At 32.8% G+C, this 25594-nt stretch overlaps 1 protein-coding gene across 1 annotated transcript; it reads left to right on the top strand.

Moving 5' to 3' along the window:
* Positions 1–15330: 15330 nt before the first annotated feature.
* On the top strand, positions 15331–16330 carry LOC111997592 (uncharacterized protein At5g65660). The gene is made up of 2 exons (XM_024029701.2): positions 15331–15684; positions 16067–16330. The coding sequence occupies exons 1-2, from the start codon at positions 15469–15471 to the stop codon at positions 16223–16225; spliced, it is 375 nt and encodes a 124-aa protein (XP_023885469.1). The 5' UTR covers positions 15331–15468; the 3' UTR covers positions 16226–16330.
* The last annotated feature ends 9264 nt before the right edge of the window (positions 16331–25594 follow it).

Genomic DNA, 25594 nt, shown 5'->3' with positions numbered 1-25594 from the left:
CTTGAAGAAGAATGTTGGTTGCAAAGTTCTTCACTTCATCAACAATGAAGATCAAAAAGCACTTGGTTACAAAACCATAAGGTGCAAAGATGTAGTAGCTTCTTTCAGAAAGAATTGGGCATCGGTCACCTTTTGCATATGTTCTCCTTATATTCTCTTATGTGACGGCCTTTAAAATAAGCCTTATATAGATCTAGGGTTGTGAGAAAAGAAACCCTATACAAATACAAAAGCTTAGCCCAAAAATCAGATTTGAAAATTTTGATTTCCGTAACCTCAATAGATAGCAGGTGTCGAGAAGGTGTCGAGATTTAATGAGGCTCGACAGATACAGCTATCGAAGAGGTGTCAAGAAAGTGTCAAGAAGACAGAAACTTTCTCGATCGATCTACCAGGTGTCTAAAAGGTGTCAAGATTGCGATAAAGAAAAAGTTTAAGAAGCTCGATAGATAACTAGCTGTCGAGAGGTATCGAGCAGCTGTCGAGCTATCTGTCCACAAGTGTCGAGCTATCTGTCTAGCTTCAATGAACAGTTTTTCTTCACTTGTTTCTTGGTCCAATCTTCATGGCTTTAATACTAGACTTGAACAACATGTTTCTTTAAGTATTAAACACATCTTAGATCTACCCAAATACAAGTAAAATGCGTTTTGTAAAAGATTAGCTAATTACATAAAAGAATGACATATGTTCTTTAACAAGTGAACCACATATGTCCTAACAATCTCCCCCTTTAGCAATCTGTGACAAAACCACAACAAACAAATGAACATATGAGAGAAGTCATATATCACTCAACTCATATTCACTTGTTAAATACAATAAAATCTATCCTAACACAGACTCTTGAAAAATTTTGCAAGAAAAGAGTTTATGGTAAATAGACTTTGACAACCTGTATTTTTGAAATATTTTAAACAAAACTCATCAAGGCATCTTTGTGAAACAAAAATAATAGATTGCATACAATAATAAGAAGTCATGTATATAAAGATAGAAAAGAAACAACACATAGAGAGGTAGGTGAAAAAAAAACATACATCAGCATATAAAGAAGATAAGCACAAAGTATGTAAACATGGTCACAAGACCCAAGGTACAAGAAGAAGGAGGTAAGCACTCCTCCTGACAAGATAAAACACACATTCCCCCTAACAAGATGAAACACATCTCCTCCTTACAAAGGAATGTATTTCTCTCCCTAACATGTAGAATCTTAAAAAGAAACCACATATTCTCCATAATTTCTCCCCCTTTTTGTCATGATTGACAAAGGGAACAAGGAGTTAGAAAGTTTCACCCGAGAAACAAAAAGATGATCAAGGATGATCAAGGGGGCACAAAGAATCCATAAAAATGCATGAATGTAATGAAACAAGATGCTATGGATGACAAGATAATAGAAAGATGCACACCATGTGAAAAACAAATCTCTTAACAAAAAAAATGTTAAGCACATAGATTCAAAACACACACACACACTAAACAAGTCTAACCAATTTTATGTTTCAAAAATAAGTCAAGACAGTTTAATGAGCATACATTAGCATATGTAAAACTTTTGTGATGGCCAAATCACATTGTACCTATACATGTATCAAGAGTAGCAAAGAATATTGCGTGTTGTGTGTGAAAAACATCGCAAAATTGCATATGTGTATTCATGTTATGACGATTTGAGATATGAGAAAATAACTTTAACTCACACACAATCATAATTGTTTGATGGAGACTATCACATTCGAGATACATCCTATAACTCCCACATCCCTTAGAATACACGCTTGCAACCATATTTAAAGCAATTTTTGATCTTTTTACTTTTTATTTTTCTTTGCATATTTTCTTTTATTTTAGTAAATTATGCATGGGCAAATAAAAGAGAGAAAAGAAATACCCAAGATGTTAAGCATTTGACACTGCACTTTTGCTATGCCGAAGCATACAGGTGTTATATTATGATTAGCAGGCAACAATGGTGAGATGGTTATTTATGCCTTTCTCTTAGGATTTTCTAATCCTACTTGTCAAAAAGAGTAATATGAGTGTTAAGTTCAAGAGATAACTTAATCTTACTCATCACAAACAAGAGCCACAAAGCTCACTTGCTTAATTGTGCATAGAAATGCTCATCTTAACTACAAAAGATACAAAATTTAGAAACTTTATTTCAATGGCCATCCAAGGTACACAAGTACCAAAGTACACAAAACACACACTATTTTTGTATTTTTCAATTTTTTTTATTTTTTATTTTTTATGAAAAAATAAATAAACAAAATTGAAAACAAATAAACAAAAACATGTTAAACAAACATGAAAGCATGAAAGAAAGATGCCTATGCATGAAGGCATGATAGAGAGATGCAGATGCATAAAAGCATGATTCCAAAAGTAAATAAGAAATCAAGCAAAGAGAATCCTACTTTAGATAGAAAAAATTAAAGTAGAGGACAAACAGAAAAAGACAATTAAGTCTTAGGCTCCTTTCTCACCCACACAACATAAGTCTTTGGCCGTGAAGATGAAAAGGCACGTGTCCTAGTATGTCTACTAAAGGACATAAAAGAATTAGAATTCTCTTGAAATTAAGTTAAAAAGCTCAAAGCTTTTAATAACTCTCCAAACAAAGGTATATGTCCTTGAAAGGAAACTTGTGACTGTTTGGACAATTACTTATAAGGATACAACTTAAAGCAATTAGGACGAATGTGTCCAGAAACACCACAATGATGACAAACATGAGGTCTAACAAAGGATTTAGAATTAGCCAAAACAGTTTTCGATTTCATACCTTTATCACCTTTCTCATATTGGAGCACAAAGAGAGTCTTTGATCCAGAAGCCGTGGAAGAGAAAGGGCTGGAGGAAACAGTATATCCTAAGTCAGTCTTATCAAAATTAGGCTTTTGAGCACTCAATACCTCATCAAGCTTTGCACTAGACATCCTTTGTATTTAAGTTCTAGCTTGACTAAACTCAACCTTAAGATTCTTGACCTTCTCTTCTAATAAAGTGTTCTCCACAACAAGAGTTTCAACTAACCTTGTAGTCTCATCTAGTTTGACTAATAGATCAACATTTTCAGTTTTTACCTCATTAAGCTCTTTTCTACAAAGATGAGAAATCTTTTCAGATTTTATGAATTCAATGCATAGCTTATCATAGGCTTCCTGAATGGTCATCTTCTTAGGTACTTCATCATTAGAAGAATTCTCACTATCACTAGCACTATCCACAATCACTTTATCGGTTGTGGCAGCAAAGGCCATAACGTGACGACATTCATCCACAAACTCATCAAAAGAGTCATTCTCAGTATCACTCCAAGTAGCAACCAACCATTTATCTTTTAACTCATTGGTCTTTTCTTTCATGAGGTAGTTTGGACACTCTATTCTCATATGACCAAAACCTTTACCCTCATGGCATTGAATAAAGGGTTTCTCATTCTTGCCCTTCCTTGAGGATTTAGGTTTCCTAGAAGGTTTGCCCTTATCCTTCTTCCTAAACTGAAGAAAACTGATAATCTCAACAGTTATGAAGGATAGATCCTCATCATTATCATCATCTTCATCTTCATCTTTACTTTTCGAGTTCTCAATCTCTTCCTCTATACCCTTAAGTGTCAAGTTTTTACTCTTTCTACCTTTTCCCAATGAGCCTAATCCCATCTCATAGGTTTGAAGGTTCCCTACAAGCTCAATCAAAGGAATTTGATCAATGTCCTTTACTTCTTCAATGGCAGTGATCTTGGCATGGAATCTTTCAAGTAAGGACCTAAGGATTTTTCTAACAATTTTGGATTCTGCAATTCATTCTCCAAGGTTGAAGGCAGAATTCACAATATCCTTGAGTTTAGCATAGAACTCATCAAAGGTCTCATCCTCCTCTATCCTTATTTCTTCAAAACTATTAGTAAGTCTTTGAAACTTCACAATCTTTACTGCCTTGGTACCTTCATAGGTGATCTCAAGAATGGTCCATGCTCCCTTGGCAACTTCTGTGGATGATATTTTCTTGAATTCCTCATTGGTCACCCCACAAAACAGAGCATTCAGGGCCCTACTGTTGAAATTTGCCGCTATAATCGTTGCATCATCCCAATCCACCGGTGCTTCCTTTGGCTTAATCCAGCCAACTTTAACAACTTACCATACATGTTCACCTAGAGCCTGCAAAAAAACTTTCATAAGAACTTTCCAGTATGCATAATTAATTCTATCAAATAAATAAGGTATAAATAAATATTGTCCTCTATCCATGACAACAAGGGTCAATGGATTACACTCAGGAAATTAATCCAATCAAAGTAAACCTGCTCTAATACCACTTGTTAGGAAATTTAGACCCCAGCAGATAGAATTGACAAGTTTTAAATCCAAGTTGTTAATTAAATTTATTATAAATGAAACTTGTTAAAAACAAACAAACATCAATATCATGTCAAAATCATGCAGCGGAAAAAATAAATAAGACAAGATATGATGACCCAGGAAAACTAATGAAACCAACCAGTTTCACAGTAAAAAAAACCTAGGGGGAAACCTTCCCGAAAAGCAATCCACTATAGTAAAGAGAAGTTTCAGATCTATTACAAAACTTTTGTCCCTAGACTCTACAATCCCCGTAGATGAACTCACAGCAGAAATCTTCTACCGCTTCAGAACCTCTGAACTCTTCAATATATGAACGCCACCTTTTTTGTTATTGCACGGATCCCAGTACGTGACTAACTTCTTTGCACGAATTCCAGTACATAACTCACTCACCAACTTGAAGAAGAATGTTGGTTGCAAAGTTTTTCACTTCATCAACAATGAATATCAAGAAGCACTTGATTACAAAACCCTAAGGCGCAAAGACGCAGTAGCTTCTTTCAGAGAGAATAGGGCATCGGTCACCTTTTACATATGTTCTCCTTGTATTCTCTTATGTGACGGCCTCTAAAATAAGCCTTATATAGGTCTAGAGTTGTGAGAAAAAAAACCCTATACAAATACAAAAGCCTAGCCTAAAAATCAGGTCTGAAAATTCTGATTTCCGTAACCTCAATAGATAGCAGGTGTCGAGTAGGTGTCGAGAAAGTGTTGAGGTTTAATAAGGCTCGAGAGATACAGCTATCGAGGAGGTGTCAAGAATGTGTCAAAGAGATAGAAACTTTCTCGATCGATCCATCAAGTGTCCAGGAGGTGTCGAGATTGCGATAAGGAAAAAGCTTAAGAAGCTTGATATATAGCTAGCTGTTGAGCAGCTGTCGAGATATCTGTCCATAGGTGTCAAGCTATTTGTCTAGCTTCAATGAACAGCTTTTCTTCACTTGTTTCTTGGTCCAATCTTCATGGCTTTAATACTAGACTTGAACAACATGTTTCTTGAAGTATTAAACACATCCTAGATCTACCTAAATACAAGTAAAGTGCGTTTTGTCAAAGGATTAGCTAACTACATAAAAGAATGACATATGTTCTTTAACAAGTAAATCACATATGTCCTAACAAACACATATATATATTGTCAACAAAATGACATTAAACTCATAAGCCTCAATTGCCTTTCTATACTTCGAGCAAATTATACATCTCTTTGATTCAAGATTTGCAAAAGCTTTTACAAATCTTGCAATAATTGGACGCTTGCTTGTTACTTTTGTAAGAGATAAGATTAGATACTAACTATTAGGGGTTCTAGATGCTCTTACTCTCCCTTTTCACATTTATATTTTTACATCCACTTTCATATGTTAAAATGTGGACATCTTTGTATCAATTGTGAATATTGATATGAAATAGTAGATGTAAAATGAGTGAAAAAAAGATATTTTCCCAAACTATTACTAGTTTATTACGTATTGTTGTGACGTCTGGCTTGAATTTTAGAATAGAGGTGCACAAATTACTTCTTTGTTGAGGTTGGTTTGGTTGATATCAGACGTTCATGTATGCCGCTATGTGGCAATAACAATAACATTGTGAAAACCTTTTTCACCATTAAGCCACTTGTGTAGATTTATATTTGAAGTTTGAACCCTTAAAATTTGTTGGGACAACATATATTTAACAGAAAAAGTTTACATTCAAATTTGATTGTAGGAAAATTCTTTGAACCTTATACATGATGGTTGAAAAGACAATTCATCTATAATTTTAGTTGTCACATGACTTTTTTAATAAATCATGTGACTTGTTTAACTGATACATGTCCTTCGAACTAGTTTGGAAAAAAAAAATTTATCTATATTTGACATGTTAGTTTGTTCGTGTAAGAGAGTGCACACTGCAATATAAAATCAAAATTGCTTATATACCTGGTATTTTGGCCATAATTTATTCTTTTGCTATAATGTCGTCTCATCTAATGACACAATAGAGTTAATACCAGTACAATAGCTAGTACAAGCTGCCAAGTAATTGTGAGAGATAGTTTTGCTTTTCTTTTCTTTTTTTATCTCCTAATTCAACGAGTCTGTAAGGCATTGCTTGGAAAGACAAGAAAACTAGAGAGATTTGTTACAATTACAGGAAAAAGTTGGATGAGAAGGCCATTAATGCGATTCCTCTCAAGTCTCAACCTAAATGATGAGGCCATGCATAACAGTTTAACATGTTGGCCACTTGGCTATAAACTTTCAAGTCAATGCTTGAGGAGGAAATCAAATAATCAATACATTTGTTACTTAGCGTAACTTCCTAATACCTATCTTTCAATCATCTAGTAATTACATTGATGTACGAAAAAGAAGACTCAAGAACTCGAACAAGAGGTGAGTTGTGCTCTTTTGTCACACCTAAAGATAAAGAAGAATGATAATAATTCTCTTCTCAGACCAGTGATATGTTCTATTGTTGACCCTGAACAACTCAGAAAAAGTAATTTCCTTGAGCGTACCTCAACTTTTCCATCTTCTAATAATCAACCACCCTTGCTTTGCCTAATACAACAATCTGACTCTGACTAGGACACCGCTATATGGATTATCTCGTGAGCAATTGTTAGCAAAAGCTGCTTATTTTTATTAATTCCCACAATTCTACTGATAAGAAATTTCAACCTTGCAAGTTGAGCAAGATATATATGCTTGTTTAATTTGGTTTTAAATTATTTGCACGTAGGTTTTGGTTTTGGTTTTAATTTTTTTTTAAAAAAATTATATGAGATTATAGGAGAAAGTATTTGGTATTAAATGATACTATGTATCCAATAACTGTGAGAGATGTCAACAAAAAATAACTAACCCACTAACAATTAAAAGACATGTGTTAGTGGGTAGTTATTTTGCACATGTCTCTCATTTATTCAATTTTGATATGAATGATGTGATATCATTTGATACAAAATACTTTTTTGACATCATAGAGAGTTTTTTTTTTTGGGGGGAGGGGGGAGGTGTTGTTATGTAACAAAGTCATAGTAATAATAGTGTGATCAACACTAAGCTTTTATAGTTGGATTCAAATTAGTTTTAATGTTTCTAAAAAAAAGTTTAAATGGGCAATAATTATATTAATATTTCTTGATGTTTTCAAGAGATGCGAGTACTATATCAGGAATCAACGAGGACATTTAGGGTTCAAATCTCTCATTTGCTGTTGTAATTAACAATTTTTTAAGGAAAAAAAAAGTCCAAATCTCATCTCATTAATTATCAAATTATAAAATTTAAAAAAATTAAGAATAAATAAAAAAAATTTTGTTAAACAGCCTGTGTGGGTTCCCTTTTTTTTTTTTTTTTTTTTTTTTGTAAAACAGCACACAGGCCTAAGTAGAAAGTAAGGACCCTGGGCCCAATGCTTTATATTTTGAGAGACTGGGCTTGATTCACTGCAACTAAGTTTGGCTAATTTTGAACCAAGTTGTGCACAAAGCGCGAATCCTACAACACATACATACTAACACATAGAAAATATATACGTATTATACAACAAAAAAACAATAAAGAAGTGATATAAGAGAAAAAAATGGAATAAACGTTAAAGATCCTTAGGATAATATGGAATGTTTCATTATTTTCTTAAGTTTTTAATACATTGCGCTCATTAGGATATGTTACAAAGTCCAAATAAGTTCAAAAATCACAGACTTAAATGACTCCATAGGCCCCTAATACTTGCGAATTTTAAATTCCTTTAAATCTAAGTGTATTCTCTAATGGCTATTTCAGGATCCCGAACATTTTTTTCCCCATCTTTTCTCTTTTTGAATTCTAACAGACTTTTCTCAAGAATCTTTTCCTCTGATTCATTGTTACTAAATATCCTTCACTGTTGGCTGCCCTTCTTTTATAGTGTCATCATAAGGTTTCTAGGGTACCATTGATTCCCTTCATTTGCTGCCCTAGGTACTAGAACCAATGTTGTGTCAGCAACATTAGTGGCTGATGCCTTCCTCATTCTTCACTATTTCTCTCTTTTGAGGTTCTTTCTTCAAAAGCCCCTAGCTGACTTTCCCGTTCTGGGGGATCCCAGAGGGCTGACATTTGATCTTTCTTTTTTCAAGACTTCTAGACTCCACATTTTCAAATCCATATTTTGGCTGCTTTTCTTTTTGTCAGTTTTCCTAAATGGGCTGATTCCTTTCTATCAAGTTAAAAGATCCTCAACCTCCTTCCTTCATGGTCCATCTTTCTGGGTTCCCTAAGGTACCAAACCCCTATTTATAAGTTGTTAGTTCCCAAGTCTTCTGATCCTTTTTTGTAATATTGGGTGGCTGATAGGACATATCTACCCTCGTTCTTTGTGTTTCTAAGCATGCCTCCTTGAACTGTCTTAGTCCTAACCTGCCCTTGCTGCACATCCTAAGGATCCCAGGCCTCTGGGAATCCCCAAGTATCCTAGTTCAGTTTTCTCCCTAGGCTCCTCAGTGATTTTCTTACTTTTGAGGGCTAGGCTGGACCTCTTCTTTCCTTTGTTTCGTGAGATCCAAAACTTGCCCATTCATGAGCTTGGGTTCCTTCCTATGTATTCTTAATGGATTTAGGCCTTTCTTTTTTTTTATTAAAAGCCCAAATGTTTTTAAATTTCAATCATTTGTATTGTTTTGGGTTTTGATACATCCATGTGACATTTTGGACCTCAACACAGCCTAACATTTTTTTTTTCCCAATGAGTCATGCTTTAAGTTGTTGGGCCCGTAATATATATAAGGGATCATTTTGAACCAACCCATTTTTTGACTCCATGGTTTAAGATGAAAGTTCATGGGCCTATCTTGTAGCACTTCACTCATGCAAACCGAAATAGGCGTTTATTAAAGGGACCGTCACAAGGACCATTAGGAATTTGGGCCTAATAACTTTTAAATATACACCACTGTAAGTTTCTTTAAAAAAAAAAAAAACATTCTCCCCCTCTCTGTGTGTGTGTGTGTGTTAAAAATACTTAGTATTCTAAAAAATATATATTAATTTATTTTAGTTGGCATATAAGTAGATTTGTTGATTTTAATTTGGGTCATGCTAATGAATGTCTTAAGGGTAATAGCTAACAATTCATTTTAAGAAAGTTTTGACATCACTTTTATGAAAAATAGAAAAAGCTATCAAAACATTAATTGTTTTTTTTTTCCTTTTCTCATAAAACTTTTTTTAAATAGATTATTAACTATTATTCTAAGAGTATCCGTTAGTATCTTCCTTTAACTTTTAAGCTATAATGTTATTAAATAAAGGAATTTCTTTTCCTTGACCAAGTCATAAAAAAATATAGTGTCAAAAGTCTAAACCATTACCAGGTGGCTTTTTATCAAACTTTATAAAGGAGTGACAAGACTCAAGAGTTTAACGTTGTCTATGATTGATAGAATTACAAAGATTCTTTTTTTTTTTTTTTTTAAGTGGGATTTTTGGTGTAATTCTCCCATGTTAGAGCTAAATCTAAGCCTTTTTGACTGTATGCTGTGGACATGGCAAAGTCTAATTTCGAGACAGATGTGGACTGACAGTCTAATTTCGAGACATATTTTGACAGTCTAATTTCGATCACATAATTAAATCCCATAAATTTTATGCCATATATGTCACTACCATAAATGCAAGAAAATCCTAGAAGTCTTATGTGTTAACCTAAAGATTCAAACTAGTGAATCTCAAGTTAGGAATTGCGTGTAAAATCATATGATCACTTAATAAATAAGCGAATTAATACGAAATGAGAGTGCAGGTTCATATGATACCTAGATAATGTGCAATACAAGAGTGGAGGGTATCTATTCTTCCATGATATATATTGAAATTGATAGAAAGTATAGAAGCTATATTTCTTGAAAGTATATATTAACGAAAGTAGCTCCACTGGAACAAAATAAGGTACACAAAGTAAACAAACTTAACATCTAGCTCCCACAGATACTACAAGAATTGAGGAACAAGTTCATAATAGTTGAAGGAAAAGGAAATTCTGGTAAATTGTTAGAGCTAGTATCAGATGTTGAGCATAGTGGGAGTGAGAGTATTCAATATTGTACCGATGGGGTATACACTCACAGACCGTCATGACTTTCTTGGAACATCAAAAGTGACGGAGCCAAAATTGTATAAAATTTGACAGACTGAAGGAAAATGGTATTCTGATCAATAGTCCTCACTTTACCACAAGATGCGTCCTAATTTTGGCGAATTCTTTCATTTAGCTCTTGAAAATAGTGACTTTGCCGTTTTTAGTAATTTTTGTTTTCTTAGTAACTTTTTACTCAAAAATCATAATAAGGCTCTGCTTGTTTTGGAACAACCCTTAAGGTCAATAGTTTGAGATTTTGTATTTAATTCAATTTTACCATTTTTGGTAAAATTCGATATTTTACCACCTAATCTCGTGATTAGTGTGATTAGGGTTTCAGGCAATTTCCTAATAATTATATATTTTGTAGTCTCCAAAGGCAAATCAGATTATTATTAATAAAATTCAGAATTTTTCTCAAATTTTTCTCTAGTGGATTTCATAATTCTATCACCATGTAGATTCAAAGAACTTTACGTGAATTTGAGGTTTACTACTAGAAATTAACAGTTTCTATCCCATCAAAGAGATTATCTTGTGTGCTTTCTTCAGACTTCCGTGACTTCACCAACTCACTATTTTCCTTCCTCCCCTTTTTCTTTTAAAGTAAACGGGAAACAATCTCCATCTATCCTCCATTTTTCTTCTCCCCCCCCCCCCTTCTTTCTCTCTCTTTTCCATCATCTCCCTTTTTTACCTCAACCAAACACAAGCTAAATAAATTCAATGGATTTGATAATTACCAAAGCCCCTTTTTATAAAAGTTAATAAAAAATAAAATATAAGAATGGTTGGATTCTCTTAGAGTTTATTTTAATGTATGCGGATTGAGAATTAAGGAATGGTATACTTTGTATCCTTTAGATATTGAAAATTCAAGGTCTGGACACATTGTGTTAGTTTAAGCACTTGCTACTTACTAGAATTAAAGACTAATATGTGGTACGCATAACTTGTAACATCTTCAATTAATATTAATGGATCCAATAAATTCTTGAAATATGAAAATGGTGGCCGGTTAGGAACTTTGCAAATATGCAAAGAATAGCTAGAAGCCTAGAAGTCCAATGTGTTAACCTAAATTAAAGATTCAAACTAGTGAATCTCAAGTTTGGAATTGCATGTAAAATCATATTATCACTTAATAAATAAGCGAATTAATACGAAATGAGATTGCAGGTTCATATGATACCTAGATAATGTGCAATACAAGAGTAGAGAGTATCGATTCTTCCATGATATATATTGAAATTGATAGAAAGTATATAAGCTATATTTCTTGAAAGTATATACCAACCAAAGTAGCTCCACTGGAACAAAATGAGGTACACAAAGTAAACAAACTTAACATCTAGCTCCCACAGATAGTACAAGAATTGAGGAACAAGTTCATAATAGTTGGAGGAAAAGGAAATTCTGGTAAATTGTTAGAGCAGATGTTGAGCATAGTGGGAGTGAGAGTATGCAATATTGTACCAATGTGGGATAGGAGTCATGGATGGGAGTTAGCATGTGGTCTGTAATTAGTACTAATGTTTTATCATGCTAACTAAATATAGGTTATCACCTATTATTTTAGTGTGATGACATGGGAGGTGTTAGCATAATAGAGGTGATCACACCATAACAAATTAACAATGGTGCACACTGTCATACTTGAATGTGACTGTTACAAGGGATTGTATTTGTTTTTAGAGTTACAAACCTTTAAGAGGATGAAACTCTTCATTAAAGGGTACAAGGGTGTCTATAAATAGACCTTAAGTCTTCAAACCATTTAATTTATGTATGTGATTTCCACTATTACTAGACTTCTACCTCTTTTGGGATTAGTAATTTTGCCTCTTTGATCCGAAAATATCATAAAAAGAATTTATCCTTGTTTATTCATATTTTGTTAATTGACTCAAGACTGTACTAACTGTTAGAATTGTTTTGGTTCACTTTTAACTCAATGTTGGAAGTACATTATTTCGTTTTAACTTATTTTTGGCCATCCATCATCATGTTTTCATTTTACCATTAGACATATATACTATTTTACTCTTCACTTATTGTTCATACTTTCTCTCTTCAATTATGGAGTTATATTATTATTATTATCTTCTTCTTTTTTGTGGAGAAAAAAAGTGCACTGATAGGCATTTATACATACATTTGTATAAACTATTGGAAAATTGCGTTTTGAATTTAAAACAAACATTTGTAAAAACTACGAAAAATTGTTGTTGCAAAACAAAGTTTTAAGTTTTAAAAATGTTATTTTAATATCGCAAAAAGCCTAACCAAACGGACCATATCTTTATTTGGAAGGTTATTGGGTTACAAGCATGACTCCCCAAAAAACCCTAGCTAGGTAAAGAGACAAACTCTTTAACAGTTCACACATGATCATCATGTAAAGAGACAAAGAGAGAGAGAGAGAGATAAGGAGTAACTTGCAGGGAATGCATTACAATGAAGCCAACTCCGTATGGAACTCTTAAAGCTCTAAACCGAGCAATCTATTGGCCCTTTGCACATGGCAGTTTTCCTGATCTCTCTTAGAGCGTTGTTAGGTTCTAAAATTATAATGCTTTCCACTTTGTGTAGTAAGTGGAATTACGTGGATATTGAAAACGACCCGGACCTAATATTTGAAGTAACATTTGAGGATCACTTTTGAGTTTTGAGACAAAAAATGTCGCGTCGTTATGCATCTATCTGTTTTGGATAAGCGCAATTCAAGCTGCACCATATTTTATGTCCATTAAATATTAAAGATCTTTATTTTTTTTGAGGGCATATGATATTATATTTATGAGCCCATTTATTTCGTGGCTTTTTATGGTTTATTTCTCACTACCTTAAGGGATAATTATTCTATGCTCCTCGTAAAAGATCAATTTATTGTTGGCCAAAATAAGCATTTGTCCCTTTCTCACAAACTTTTTAGCAAAATGCCATGTTTCTCAAATTAATTAGAAAAATGCCTCCATTTTGAAACTCAATTTTCTAAAAATTAAGTTTCAATTTAAAACTCGATTTTTGGACGATCGAGTTATAACGAACTGAAAATTAAAAAATAAAAATAAAAAAAATAAAAAAACTGAAACTCGAGTTTGAGTTCCTTGAAAAAATTCAAGTGGAACTCAAGTTCCACGAAAAAAAAAAATTCTAAGTTTACGTTCGTCATAATTCGATTTTCCAAAAATCGAGTTTTACATTTGAAACTCGATTATCTAAAAATCGAGCTTCAAAACATCAACATTTCCCTAAGTAATTTCAAACATTAAGTATTTTACTGAAAAGTTTGTGAGAAGTAGGTAAAAGCCCATTTTGGCCATTTATTGTCAAACATTCCTAATTTAATTAAACATATTTCCATATAGAAAATGTGATTTTAAAAAGTTGTCCATATTGAAATAGTTCGATTTCAAAATGCTGGAACAACCTTATGCAATGGTTTTGAAGTTAAGTACATGAATCATATATTCAAAATTACTGTGCAAACGTAACTGTGATCGAACACGATCGAGTTGCTAGCTAGCTAATCATATATACTTGCTTAAAACGCAGATCATGGGACCTTTGTGCACCGTCCGTGTGTATGTTTGACAAAGGGAACAGTTCTGGAAAACCCTTTATAAGCACCCGTGCTTAACATCATCATTACGTAAGAAGAGAATATATAAGAGCATCAAAAGTGTCAAAACAACTTGAACAATGGGGGAGCTGTGACTGTGATGAGTGTCCTATCATCAAAGGATTGAAGAATTTTTAATTTGCTTCGTGGGTGGGCTGTGGTACTGGTGGGAGAGCACATAAACATCGAATTGCACAGTAAAGTTAGGACAAAGGAGCAATACTGTCTATGATTCATTTGCACTCGATTTTCAAACATTTTAGCCTATGGCTTCTTGAGAAGTCCTACTTTAATATAGGAAATAATCTTTTTGATGAAAAAAAATATGAAGAAGAAATAATCTGATGAGAGATTGATAACTTGCATTAATTAAATTGATTTTGCTTTTAATGGGTTTTTTCGCACAACATTGAAACCAAAAAAAAAATTAGGATGATTTTGGGGTAGCTCACCCCTCCTAGTTTAGAGAGAGAGAGAGAGTATGAAAGAATTCATCAATCATTCAACAAGACAAAATAAATTGTGACACTAGACAATAGCTACAAATTAAAGTAAGAGAATGTTTTTTAAAGCTTAAAGCAAAAGATTATTTTAACAAAGAAATCATGTAAAATTTTCAAGAACGAATTAATGTTAATTACTTCATATATGTCATGATTAAGTTACGTACTTTATATATATATATATATTTATTTAATCAAACGCGCTTTTGCATTATTGCACTATTTTTTTAAGAGTGAACATCATTTTGATTTCAAACCCTTCTATATGGTCATGATAAAAATTCACAACTTCTAATTTGTCTTTCATTCTGCGTGATTAAAAAAAATTAAAATAATTAATTATAGTGATATGGAGTGTAAGGTGATATACAAATTAGAAGATTTTTAAAAATTGTTGTAAATTTTTGTCATGACTAGAATTTTAATTTTTAATTTCTTATGAAAATCTGTCTCAACACCAATCATCAACAACAATATTTGATGATAAAATATGCAGTATTCAATGCTCAAAATCTCTTACTTTTATTTTATGGGTTTTAGTGATATGCACTTGTGATTGACTAAATTAAGCTCCACCTTTAAATTTTATATGTTCTTAAATGAATATAAAGGATATTACTATTTTAACTAGTAGGACCATTTCCGTACTTAACGTAAAGTGTACGTCCACCTGTACCCAACCGAGAGCCACTCAGTCATTGAAATCTCAATAAATTGCCATTCCCACTCACGCATCAAGACCTAACCAAGTCCACCACCTACAAAGTTTTGCCATTTCCTGTAGTTTTCAGGATTTCAGTTCATTAACATAATCAGATCGAAGAAGAAAGAGAGATAAGCAGCAACTATGGAGGACAAGACTGACTCAACTCGGCCACTCATAGGGTTTCCTCTAGGTTTAGCTCTTCTTTTGATCTTGTTGCTCGGCATGAGTGCCTTCTTCTATTGTTGCTTCCACTGGGAAAGGCTCCGATCACTCTTCATATCTTCTCCGGATGATAATAATTCCGATATAGAAGCAGATATCCCTAACTCTCCACGGAAACCTCTATCTCCACACAAGGTACATACGTACCTTTATTTCTCTCCTTTTCCCAGTTTTGCATGCCATAGATTCGTTCTTTATAGACAATTTTCTTCTTCTTCTTCTTCTTTTTTATTACTTTACCAGCTGTGCCTTTGCCAACAGCTTTTTCTTTTAATTTTTAAGCATGTTCCTCTGTGATCAGCGTTTTCAAATTTCTTCTTTTTTTTATTTTTTTTTGTTCTATATAATATTAACAACTGTGCTTTACTTTCTGTAAATAAACTTTCAAATAAAGATGATAGTGCTGTACTATCATATTCGTACTTGTTTTATTGTGTACGTAAAGAAAAAAGAAAAAGAAACCCAAGTCAGATTTCTTTCTTTTGCTTACTGTCTTTTATTTATTTTTTCAACACAGATAATAAAACGAGATGAGTCCCAGAGCTTTTCAGTGTTGATGCCCGGAGATCAGGTTCCAAAGTTCATAGCAATGGCCTGTCCATGTAGGCCTCCGCTAGCCGAAAAGGTCACAATCGAAGTACACAAGCCTCCCACGTCTGTCGTGCCACTACGTTAAGTTTGGCATTTGGCATGACCTTAATATCTGTGTGTATATATATATAGTGTGCTCTAATTACAAAGATTGAGTTAGTGAATTGATTTTAATTTTTCCTCAGGATGGGATTTCTTGTGCCATGAAATTTTAAAGCGTTCAAAGCAAATGATGACACATATTGTAATTATTCCTGTATTAAACATGTTAATTCCACTCACATACATATATATATAAATCTTATCTCCCGGGATCAACATGTCGGAATTACCTTTATATGAAAGAAAAGTTTAATATATACGTATATTGAACAATTTCATGTTAAGCCAAAACCATTTTGTAACATAGAGTCATATCTAAAAAGATGAAATCATACTTTCCTCCCTCAAATTTGGGATTGTTTTCATTTTAGTTCATTAAGTTTAATTTTGTTTTCAAAATGATCCTATTTTCCATCTCCGTCAGTGATGTGTTTGTTTAATGTCAAATTAGCGCACATATGTGACAACTAGTTCAATTGAATGAAATTTGTTTTAAAAAAATGCAGATCAACAGATATTAAAATTCAATATTGTATATACCAAAAAAAAAAAAAAAAGAATGGCTGATCTCTCTCTCTCTCACACATCAAGGTTTTTGAGTTAGTGCCTATGGCCCAACGAAGGGATTTGGATATAGGATTATGAGGTGTCTTCTCACCTTAACTCTCTCTCATTAGGGTTTCCAGCTGTCTAGAAGAATGGCACATAGAAAAGCTTGTAGGACTTTTGTCTTAATTCACATAGAGGTCTCAAAAGTCTCTAAAAGAAAATGACTAACAAATAAATAGGATACTGTTGGATGCACATGTGTCAATTTGATCTATAAAGAAGTCTTGAAACTTAGATAATGACTTACACATAAATGAAAGATTGTTGGATCTATAAATGTAAGTGAAAATTCTCACCCACATGTATTGTGTAAAAATAAAAAAACTTGCTAAATTAATACAACATAGTTGAGTTTAAATTTTTAAATTTAATTTTTTTGGATTAAGTAGGTGGGTCAAAATGTTATCCTAAAATTAACTATTTATAAATTCCGGTATCTTATATTTTTGTTTACATAGCACATTCGCAATACAAATAATTCCTACCTTCCAAAGTGCTTTTGCATATAGACTGCATAGTAGCTCTCCATAATACCCTCATTGAATTACTATATCCTAATTAACCAAAAGTCTACTTTGAATAGTCAACCAAGCAATGAAAAAATACCTTGTTAAAAGAATCAGCAAACCGTAGCATTTTTTCACCATACTCTCTAGGCAATGCTCCTTTACTAGCTTCCTCCATACTATAAGACAGAGAACTGGAATATGTATATGTATATATATATATATATATATAAGACAAAGTTTAACTATAAAATCGATTGTAATTTTAGGTTACAAATTCACTCAATATCTTTTTATTGGAGGTAAATTTTGACAAATCCACCATTGGATTGCATCTTCTTCTTATATCCTACATGTTTGCAAAATTTCAAGAAAATTAAAGATCAATAGCTGTGTCATCAATAAATTTTTAAATTGCAAGTTTTTGTAATTTAAAATTATGCATAAAATATAAGATTATAGATTATATAGTAAATGATATCCGATTGACATAAAAATTGACATGTACATTAAGAGTGTAAAGAACATGTAATTCAACGGTTTAATTTTCAAAATATGCAGTAATATTTATTTTATTGAGTGAGTTTGTAGCCTAAGCCTACAACCAATATATATATATATATATTGGCTACATCTTTTTTTTTAAATCAAAATGTTACATCTTTTACTATTGAAGTATATATATCATCTAAAGTCGACACATATAAAGACTAGCGCAAGGTTACACTACATTTAGTATATATTAATTGTTTTGATAATTAGGAAACAGGAAAATTCATGCCAGACCAAGCTTAGAACTCCTATTCTGGAATACAATAACAATAAAGTTAGGATCGTAACAAAAATTCACAACAAGTTTAGAATAACTCATAATTTGCCTACCACCTCATATTTGGGTCAATTGGTCATAATAATCTATAGTTTCAAATTTTTTTAATGACTCGTGTGAGGTGATAGTCAAATTTGAGAGTATTATGACATTGTTGTGAATTTTTGTTATGATGCTAGAAGAACATGTACGGTAATACAATTTCCAACAATTTATCTGCTTGTATGTAAACTTAGCATAAACCTAGTAGGAGGTCTGTTCCAGTTGCAATTGCTAATAACAAAATGATTTGCAAATTTGTAAAATTATTAAAACAGTTCGTTTGGTTTAGCATTTATTAACAGCAAATCTTAAAATAATTAGTACCCCAAGTACCAACCAGTCGAGATTTGTACTGAGTAGTCCCACCATGAGGCCGAGGGGCATTTCGTACTGGACTAAAATGAAGATCAGCCCAACTCAATCGGGTTCATCTCAACTTATTTTTAGTGTTTGGACCAGGTCAAAAAACTTGGTACGAAAAGCAATGCTTTGGCATAATATGCAACCCAGCCCATACACAAACATGTACAATTGCAATAATGGAGCTCAGCACATTCCTTACTTTGGGTTTAACACTCTCCAATGTACCCGGACTGCCGGGCAGCTTTCAACTATTTCATGTTATTTCTGAAAACTCTTTTAGTCTAACACTCAGGAACATGATGGTCCAAACATTTTGGTAAAACTTAGTTTGTTCTAACAAGAACATGTTTGGTAAAGAACATGAACATGTTCAATCTTGTCAAAAAAAGAAAGATTAAATAAATAAAAACTTTAAACACAATCTTGTCAAAAAAAAAGAAATGATTAAATAAATATCTTCTATAAACTCTCAAATCAAACAACGATGTCTTAACCATTGCTAATTAGCCATTGGTATCGTAGAAATGTGGCTTTATGTCACTCATGGTATTAATAATTTTTTTCCCATTAATTAGGATGTAGCTTTATATAATCCCCACCCTTATGGTCTGGTCAAATGTAGCTTTCACTAAATCTTATTTCACACGAGGGCTGGATGGTTTGATAAGATGGGCTTGAACCCATCGAGCTAGCTAGCCAGGTTGTTCGAGTAAGCTAGGCATATCACATGGCAGACATATGGGCCTATATTTATCTTTGGTCGGGCATGATGGTTTTTATGACGTGCAAATGCAATTCTATTATTGGATAAACCAAATCACGCTGGATCGAGATCTGTTTTAAGAGATATATATATATATATATAATTAAATATAAAACATTTTTATGGAGGTGAAGGCCCACAATGAGAGGGCCCAATAATCCTAAACAATTTTCATTGCCCGTTGAGGACTTCAAGAAATTGGACCCACTGCCTTCGCAAAACCCGCGTTATCTGTACTTAGAAAACAAAGATACCACAATTTTTTAATTTTCTTTGTTTTCATCCATAATATGATTATTTCCAAAATGCACATACTTTTCAACCTGCATTTTGCATTATTGCAACCGAATCTGAAAATGACAACCCTATAGGCTACTATTGTAATTTTCACTATTTTTTTTTTTTTTGGATAGATAAATGATGGGAGAGAATAGATATATGATTCAAAATACATATGTGATAGGTTATTACTTGAATACCTAATTTTCATGAATTAGCTTGAATAGAAGTTTGAATTCCCAAATGAAATGTTAGACAACATTAAACATGTTTAATATTGTCTTGGTTTATGAACTTTTAAAAAGAGAACCAACTAAGCTTTATCGAGTATTGAATGTTTAAGCTCGGCTTGACAATAAAATTATAATGTTTAAGCTTGGCTTGAGCTTAAATCAAGCCTACAAATAATGTTCAAGCTTAAGTTTGTTATAAGGTATACAAGTTTGAGCTCGACTTGGCTTGGCTTAATTAATAAATTAAGTCAAACTTGAGCTCAATATCATACTTTGAGCTTAAGATCCAATACAAGTATATTATCAAGCTCATATCAAGCTTATTATCTAGCTTATTTGGTTTTGGTGAATGGTCTCAACTTTTTTTTTTTTTGGGTTAAAAGGATGCTTTAAGTAACAACTAACCAGCCTCTAAAACAAAGGGAACAAAACGGTCATGCAAGGCCCAACTGAATCAAGGCTGAGAAGAAAAGCTACATTCGGGGGAGGTTCTAGAAAAATTGAAAAATTTTGGCTTAACAGAGCACCCCTTCTAGCGAGAATATCTGCACACTTGTTAGCCTCCTTATAACAATGCTGAATCCTTACAAAAGGAATGGCTTTCAAGCTATCCCTACAATCAATGACCAAGACGTCTATTCCATTAGGATTGTCCAGCTCCTTCTTCATAAGATCAACTAACAACTTGGAATCTAGCTCAATAATTACTACTGGAAGTTTGAGGGTACAATACAAGCGTAACCCATCTCTGAGAGCCCAAAGCTCTGCTGCTACACTCGTTGTAATACTAATCACTCTTACATGCCCCTTAATTCATTCACCCCTCTCATTTCTAATTAAACCTTTTAGAAAGATATGAGGTTTTTTGTCGAAACTTATATCAATCTTGTTAGCAAACTCATAAATAAGTCTAGGCTCAATGTATTTTGCATCGAGTCTTAATGTTCATGAGTTTGTTCATGAACAATTTTTATTACTTGGGCTTGACTTGTTTATCAAATGTGCCTAAAACTAAAGTTTAAATTTGACTTATTTATAAACAAACAAACATGAATAATTTTTTTATCCCGTCAAACCCTAACTGTCTCTTTATGACCAAAACACATGTATCAAATAGCCCATTTGTTTCTAGGATCACCTTTTTTTTTTTTTTTTCATGTAAGGTCACTTTCATTTTGGAAGGAGGGTAACTGGTTAAGAACTGGCCGAAAATGTTTGAAAAGCCACCCATTGGTCAAAAAAGTCTAAAGTTGTGTGACTACTTGAGTCTGCCCCCACAAAAAGAAATTAAAAAAAAAAAAAAGAGGTGATAGCGTGTTCATGACGTATGCAAAGATGGGGATGATGATGATGATGATGCCAAATCATACTCAAAGCATGCATATGATGCTATGTATGTGTACATGTATGGTTTTATCGGGCAAAGCGTGCAAAGGTAGTGACAGTTAATGATGGTTAGTAAATCCCCTTCACAAAGGCAAAATATCTCAACAAAATCACACTCACAACCACAATATCGCGCGTGCATCACACGTCATACCCTTATCTAACACAATCATTGCCAATTGGGTGTAGGACAGTCGAACCCAATAAAATACCAAAATGTGATTGAATAGTGTATTTCATGCGCGATCAAGTGCGCGTGGAAAAGAAGGTAGTGAAGGAGGTTAGGTGTCAGAGTCTGAACCCGACAATCCAAAATAAAAAGCCACTTTCTTGTCCCCAACAAATCATATCGCTTCGCCCTGTTTTTCTTTGTCCCCCTTTATCCTCATATACCCACTAATGCTCTTCCTCTACGTAACTTGCACTCTATCCCCTCACTACTCCACCTATTTGTTTTTCCAATCCAAACCTTCTTTTTTTTTACTTTTCTTTTTTCAATATTTCGGTTATATAACGTTTGTTTGAATACTATTTATTGTTGAAAATTAAAATATTATAGTAAAATAATTTTTAAATATATAAATAATATTATAAAACTCAATTTTAAAGCTATTTTTACTAAAAAAATATATTTTTGGATCTTGTAAACAATACACAGGATCCACATATCAAAACACAAATGCGCAATTCATTTCATTTCAGCATCATCCAAACGTGTGCATAGTGCAATTCTTTCTTTCAACTTCAATACAAAGAACCTTCACAAATAAATGGTATTTCGTATTTCAGGTGTATATATCATTTCTCTCGTAGCAAATAAGACCAGTGGCGGCTCTAGGATTTTTTCTTACGAGAGTCAATAAGAAGATACATCTTAAGTAAAATATGAATCTTACTGTCTAAATGGCTTTCTTATTACAAATTTGTTTATAGTACGTACTAGTAATAGAATAAAAATAAATTATAGGTTCATTTGACATATTTTTTATAAGTGAATTTTAATTATTACTACTTAAAATACTTTTATTCATTAGTTTATGATGATTATATGTTTACATTGTATTATTAATGTAAGATTTATATTATAGATAATTATACTATACACATTTGCAAAAATTATACAATATTGTACACATTTGTTTAGAAAAAATGCAGATATTACAACGATAGTACAATGTAAACTATGAATTTTCCATTAGTTTATTTCAAATTTATTAAGATCTAAATGGGCTTTTTAAAACAATTTTAGATTAAAAAAAAAATTACTTTGTTGTTGTGCTTACTATTTTTCTCAAATTTTAGATAAAATTGGATTGTTGTTAGGCCTTTTTTTCTATTTAAAAAGATCAAAATATTGTTAAGACAATCATAATTAAACTTATTTCAAGTGAATTTTAAAAAAAATTAAAATCAGAGTATTCAAATTTTTATTTAGGAGGGTTAAATTAAAAAACAAATATATTATATATATATATAAATAAAAATTGCTAGCTCAGGGGGTTCATTTGAACCCCCTGAACTATGCATGGCGCCGCCCATGAATAGGACTCACACATTTGTTGTAAAACCTACTTGTTGAGAGGGACATGTCATATACACCTGAAACATAATAAAAATTTTCCTTCACAAGAATATGGTATTTCGTGTTTCAGATGTATATGTCGTCTCCCTCACAATAGGGAGATGAAGGACCATTCAGTGTATTAAATAAAATCATTTTAATACACTAAAAAATAAATAAATAAAAAACAATTTTTACTATTTTAGCACAATATTTAATAATATACCCTATATTTCATATAGTAATGATAACCTTAAAAAACTCACCACTACCACTAACAACCAATGCAACCATCACCAAAACTCATATCAACCAAACCGAAATTGAAATCGCAACTCAACCACCACCACCAATAACCAACACAACAAAACCCAAATCAACCTAACCTTAACCAAAACGCAACCCAACCACTGCTGCCATTGTGATCACAACCCACCATCATTGCTGTCACTTAAAGCCGTCCTCCTCCCACCGCCCATATACACACCCTTCAACTACTATTTTTGTGATAGCATCGTGAACGAGAGAGAAAATATATATATTAAAAAAGAAAGATGCATTGCTACAGTGATTTGTTACTAAAAAATTTTGCAATTTATTTCCCAAAGAACACACTTGATTTTTTTTTTTTAATTTGTTTTCCACTTGGTGTGTTAAAATAGTATTTTGAGTGTTTTATTATTGAATACAATATTAATGCTTTAGGAAATTGTGTTGGTGTATGTATTTTTGGCTAAATCTATTGGTGTATTCCTATTTCATATACTTGCCCTTCTAGACTTCCTCTGCAATTGGTGGACCCAATTTTGATGCCCTACGGCATGTAAAAGTAGTTGGTGGGATCCGATTTTAGTCATGCACATGTGAATGTGGGGGCATTTTATGGCAATATAGAATAGGAATTTGCATGTAACATGGGGCAATGAAGAGGGAATCTCCCCTGTAAAATAATACTACTAGTGTAATGAGTGGGGTGGTTGAATTTGATATATTTGGATGAACAATAACTTATTTTCTATGCTTCTCATAACCACATTGCTCCCTTTTTATTTATTGGNCACATACTTTTCAACCTGCATTTTGCATTATTGCAACCGAATCTGAAAATGACAACCCTATAGGCTACTATTGTAATTTTCACTATTTTTTTTTTTTTTGGATAGATAAATGATGGGAGAGAATAGATATATGATTCAAAATACATATGTGATAGGTTATTACTTGAATACCTAATTTTCATGAATTAGCTTGAATAGAAGTTTGAATTCCCAAATGAAATGTTAGACAACATTAAACATGTTTAATATTGTCTTGGTTTATGAACTTTTAAAAAGAGAACCAACTAAGCTTTATCGAGTATTGAATGTTTAAGCTCGGCTTGACAATAAAATTATAATGTTTAAGCTTGGCTTGAGCTTAAATCAAGCCTACAAATAATGTTCAAGCTTAAGTTTGTTATAAGGTATACAAGTTTGAGCTCGACTTGGCTTGGCTTAATTAATAAATTAAGTCAAACTTGAGCTCAATATCATACTTTGAGCTTAAGATCCAATACAAGTATATTATCAAGCTCATATCAAGCTTATTATCTAGCTTATTTGGTTTTGGTGAATGGTCTCAACTTTTTTTTTTTTTGGGTTAAAAGGATGCTTTAAGTAACAACTAACCAGCCTCTAAAACAAAGGGAACAAAACGGTCATGCAAGGCCCCAACTGAATCAAGGCTGAGAAGAAAAGCTACATTCGGGGGAGGTTCTAGAAAAATTGAAAAATTTTGGCTTAACAGAGCACCCCTTCTAGCGAGAATATCTGCACACTTGTTAGCCTCCTTATAACAATGCTGAATCCTTACAAAAGGAATGGCTTTCAAGCTATCCCTACAATCAATGACCAAGACGTCTATTCCATTAGGATTGTCCAGCTCCTTCTTCATAAGATCAACTAACAACTTGGAATCTAGCTCAATAATTACTACTGGAAGTTTGAGGGTACAATACAAGCGTAACCCATCTCTGAGAGCCCAAAGCTCTGCTGCTACACTCGTTGTAATACTAATCACTCTTACATGCCCCTTAATTCATTCACCCCTCTCATTTCTAATTAAACCTTTTAGAAAGATATGAGGTTTTTTGTCGAAACTTATATCAATCTTGTTAGCAAACTCATAAATAAGTCTAGGCTCAATGTATTTTGCATCGAGTCTTAATGTTCATGAGTTTGTTCATGAACAATTTTTATTACTTGGGCTTGACTTGTTTATCAAATGTGCCTAAAACTAAAGTTTAAATTTGACTTATTTATAAACAAACAAACATGAATAATTTTTTTATCCCGTCAAACCCTAACTGTCTCTTTATGACCAAAACACATGTATCAAATAGCCCATTTGTTTCTAGGATCACCTTTTTTTTTTTTTTTTCATGTAAGGTCACTTTCATTTTGGAAGGAGGGTAACTGGTTAAGAACTGGCCGAAAATGTTTGAAAAGCCACCCATTGGTCAAAAAAGTCTAAAGTTGTGTGACTACTTGAGTCTGCCCCACAAAAAGAAATTAAAAAAAAAAAAAAGAGGTGATAGCGTGTTCATGACGTATGCAAAGATGGGGATGATGATGATGATGATGCCAAATCATACCAAAGCATGCATATGATGCTATGTATGTGTACATGTATGGTTTTATCGGGCAAAGCGTGCAAAGGTAGTGACAGTTAATGATGGTTAGTAAATCCCCTTCACAAAGGCAAAATATCTCAACAAAATCACACTCACAACCACAATATCGC

This window comes from Quercus suber, unplaced genomic scaffold (genome assembly GCF_002906115.3).
Source record: "Quercus suber isolate HL8 unplaced genomic scaffold, Cork oak 2.0 scaffold_234, whole genome shotgun sequence".
Lineage (NCBI taxonomy): Eukaryota > Viridiplantae > Streptophyta > Magnoliopsida > Fagales > Fagaceae > Quercus > Quercus suber.
The sequence above is the reverse complement of the archived record's forward strand: the minus strand, read 5'-3'. Positions and strand labels throughout refer to the sequence as shown.